At 46.7% G+C, this 3,109-nt stretch overlaps 1 protein-coding gene across 1 annotated transcript in view; it reads right to left on the reverse strand.

The window, feature by feature from the left end:
* Positions 1 to 2,723, reverse strand: part of LOC106001400 (class I histocompatibility antigen, Non-RT1.A alpha-1 chain-like) — a 7,044-nt gene extending 4,321 nt beyond the window's left edge. The window contains 2 exon segments of the mRNA XM_013036493.1: positions 28 to 224; positions 2,622 to 2,723. Of these exon segments, the coding sequence (XP_012891947.1) occupies positions 28 to 224; positions 2,622 to 2,723 (299 nt within the window).
* Between the last annotated feature and the right edge of the window lie 386 nt (positions 2,724 to 3,109).

Here is a 3,109-nt window from a genome sequence, read left to right on the forward strand (position 1 = left end):
TAGCAGCGAGATCTGCGGCGACGTCACCAGTGTCCGGGCAGAAGTGGCCGACACAGGTTGGACAAGTGAAACTGGGGAGACAGGGAATCCCCAGTGCTGAGCTTCCCCACCCAGAGCAGCTCTGGCTCTGAGATGATGAGATCTAGGTCCGTGCACCTTCGGTTTCGTCCTGATCCCTGTTCCCCCCGCACCAGCACTCTGGTCCAGCCTCTTCTGGGTTTGGCCTGTGGACAAAGTTAGAGGTTCTCAGAGAGTTTGCTTCTATGATCTCTGCACACTCACACATTCATGCTGACCCCAAAGGTACTTGTATCACTTGGGTTTTGTCAGTATTCACTGTTAGGGCTGGGAATATGGTGTAGTGGTAGAGTGCTTGCCTAGCATGTTTGAAACTCTGCGTTCCATTCCTCAGCACCACATGTGAAGAAAAAGCTGGAAGTGGTGCTGTAGTTCGAGTGGTAGAGTGCTAACTAGCCTTGAGCTAAAGAAGCTCAGGGACGGTGTCCAGGCCCTGTTCAAGGCCCAAGACTGGCCAAAAATGATCACTTCTAGATATGAAAGTATTTTTTTTTTCTTTTTTTTGGCTGGGGGGAGGGGTTTCAGTCGTGGTCCTGAAGTCTGGGCCTGGGCACTGTGTCCTTAGGTGCTTTAGCTCAAGTCAAGTTAGCACTCTAGTACTTGAGCCACAGCACCACTTCCAGCTTTTTCTTCATATGTGGTGCTGAGGAATTGAACCCAGGGCCTCATGCATGCAAGGCAAGTGATCTCCCACTGAGCCACCTTCTCAGCCCATGAAACAGTCTTTTTTTTTTTTGGTCCGGTCGTGGGGCCTGAACTCTGGACCTGGGTGCTGTCCCTCAGCTCTTCAGCTCAAGGCTAGCGCTCTACCACTTGAGCCACAGCACCACTTCCGGCTTTTTTCTTAATGTGGTGCTGAGGAATCGAACCCAGAGACTCATGCATGCAAGGCAAGCGATCTACCATTGACCCACCTTCCCAGCCCATGAAACAGTCTTTAAAGCTGATGGCTCATGCCCTGTAACCCTCTCTAATTGGGAAGCAAAAATATGAGGATAGAGGTTCAAAGCCAGCCAGGGCAGGAAGCTCCCTGAGCCTCTTGTCTCCAATTAACTACCAGAAACTGGGAAGTGGTGCTGGGATTCTAGATGATGGAGTGCTAGCTTTGAGTATAAATGCTCAGGGACAGCACCCAGGTCTGAGCTCAATCCCCTTGACCAAAACAACAACAGGCCTTCAAAGTACTTGACTTGGGGCTAGGAATGTGGCTCAGTGGGAGAGTGCTGGCCTAGCATGCATGAAGCCCTGGGTTCAATTCCTTAGTTCCACATAAAAAGAAAAAGCCAGAAGTAGCACTATGGATCAAGTAGTACAATGCTAACCTTGAACAAAAAGAAGTTCAGGGACAGAGCTCAGACCCTGAGTTCATCAAGCCCCAAGACAGGAACAAACAAACAAAAAGCTTAAGTTTTCCTGCTCCTAGTGGCTCATGATTTTAATCCTGGTTACTCAGGGATCAGAGATCTCAGAATCCCAGTTGGAAATCAGTTGGTTCAGGAAACTGGGAGACACTTTTCTTTTTTCTTTTTTTTTTTGCCAGTCCTGTGGCTTTGACTCAGGGCCTGGGCACTGACCCTGAGTTCTTTTACTCTAGGCTAGCACTCTACCACTTGAGCCACAGCACCACTCCTTGCTTTTTCTGGGTATGTGATACTGAGTAATCCAACCCAGAGCTTCATGCATGCTAGGCAAGCATACCAGCCCTCTTATCTCCAATGAACTACTCAAAAAACCAGAAGTGGTGCTGTGGCTCAAATGTTAGAGAGAGCACTAGCCTTGAGCAACAGAAGCTCATGGACCATGCCTGGTCCAACGACCAGCAAATATAAATAAATACATAACTTGAGAAAAATGGAGACACAGAGGGTGAAGAAATGCAGCAGTGCTATGCACTAGATGTGCATGTGAAAAATAAACTATACAACTAGTGGGTGAGGCCAGAAGGGAAAAACTGGGAAAGCAAGAGAAGGGCTGACATTGTCCAAAAAGAAATGTTCTCTTCACCTGACTTCTGAAACTGTAACCGCTGTGCGCTCACCTTTAACATAACAATAAATCCTTCAGTTGTTTATAATTCTAATAAGTTTTTTCAAGTTAACAGAAACAATTGTTTATCAGTCTTGTGTGGTTTTGTGTGTTGGTGCTAGTTTCAGGCCCTGGGTGCTGTCTCTTAGCTATTTTGCTGAAGGCTACCACTCTGCCAGTTGAGCCACAGCTGCACTTTTGGGTATTTTGCTGATTAATTTGCAGTCTAGAATATCATGGTTTTCCTATTCTGATTGGCTCTGAACTTTGGAATGGCACCAACGTGGAGAGAATCCACTTGGCTTTTTCACTCACAGCTGGCACTCTACCACTTGAGCCATACATCCAGTGCCACGTTTTTGCTGGTTAATTGTAGGTAAGAGTCTCAGATTTGTCTGCCAGGGCTGGCTTCAAATCTTCATCCTCAGACTTCAGTCTGATTATAGGTGTGAGCCTACAGTGTCTAGTTGATACTGTGATAAATTGAGATGTATCACCCTAAAATCTGAAGAGCTTACTTGCAAAGAGAAACTCTTCTTCATAAGGAAAATGTAGAACTGGGAAGGTGCAAATTCTGTAATAGGCAGGATGTTGACATTCCTCAGCTCACACCGCCTCATCATCGCCAGGGCTGGGTTCTAGGAGGCTGTTATACACCAAACTGTTCCTGCGACCATCTCTTGGAGGCATCCCCAACACATTCACTCACCCTTTGTCTCGAGAATTCCTTTCCCTTAAGCTAGCTTGATTCAGTTTCTAGTACTCAGAGCCAAAAACCTCTTAATAGTTTTTTTCTAATTTTTGTTTTTGTTTTTTGGGTGTCCCTCAGCTCTTCAGCTCAAGGCTAGCGCTCTACCACTTGAGCCACAGCTCCACTTCCGGCTTTTTTCTTTTTGCTTATGTGGTGCTGAGGAATCGAACCCAGGGCCTCATGCATGCAAGGCAAGCACTCTACCACTGACCACATTCCCAGCCCTCAATAATGTTTTAATGTTTGTCTTCTGCT

Source organism: Dipodomys ordii, unplaced genomic scaffold, assembly GCF_000151885.1.
Source record: "Dipodomys ordii isolate 6190 unplaced genomic scaffold, Dord_2.0 Scaffold294, whole genome shotgun sequence".
NCBI lineage: Eukaryota > Metazoa > Chordata > Mammalia > Rodentia > Heteromyidae > Dipodomys > Dipodomys ordii.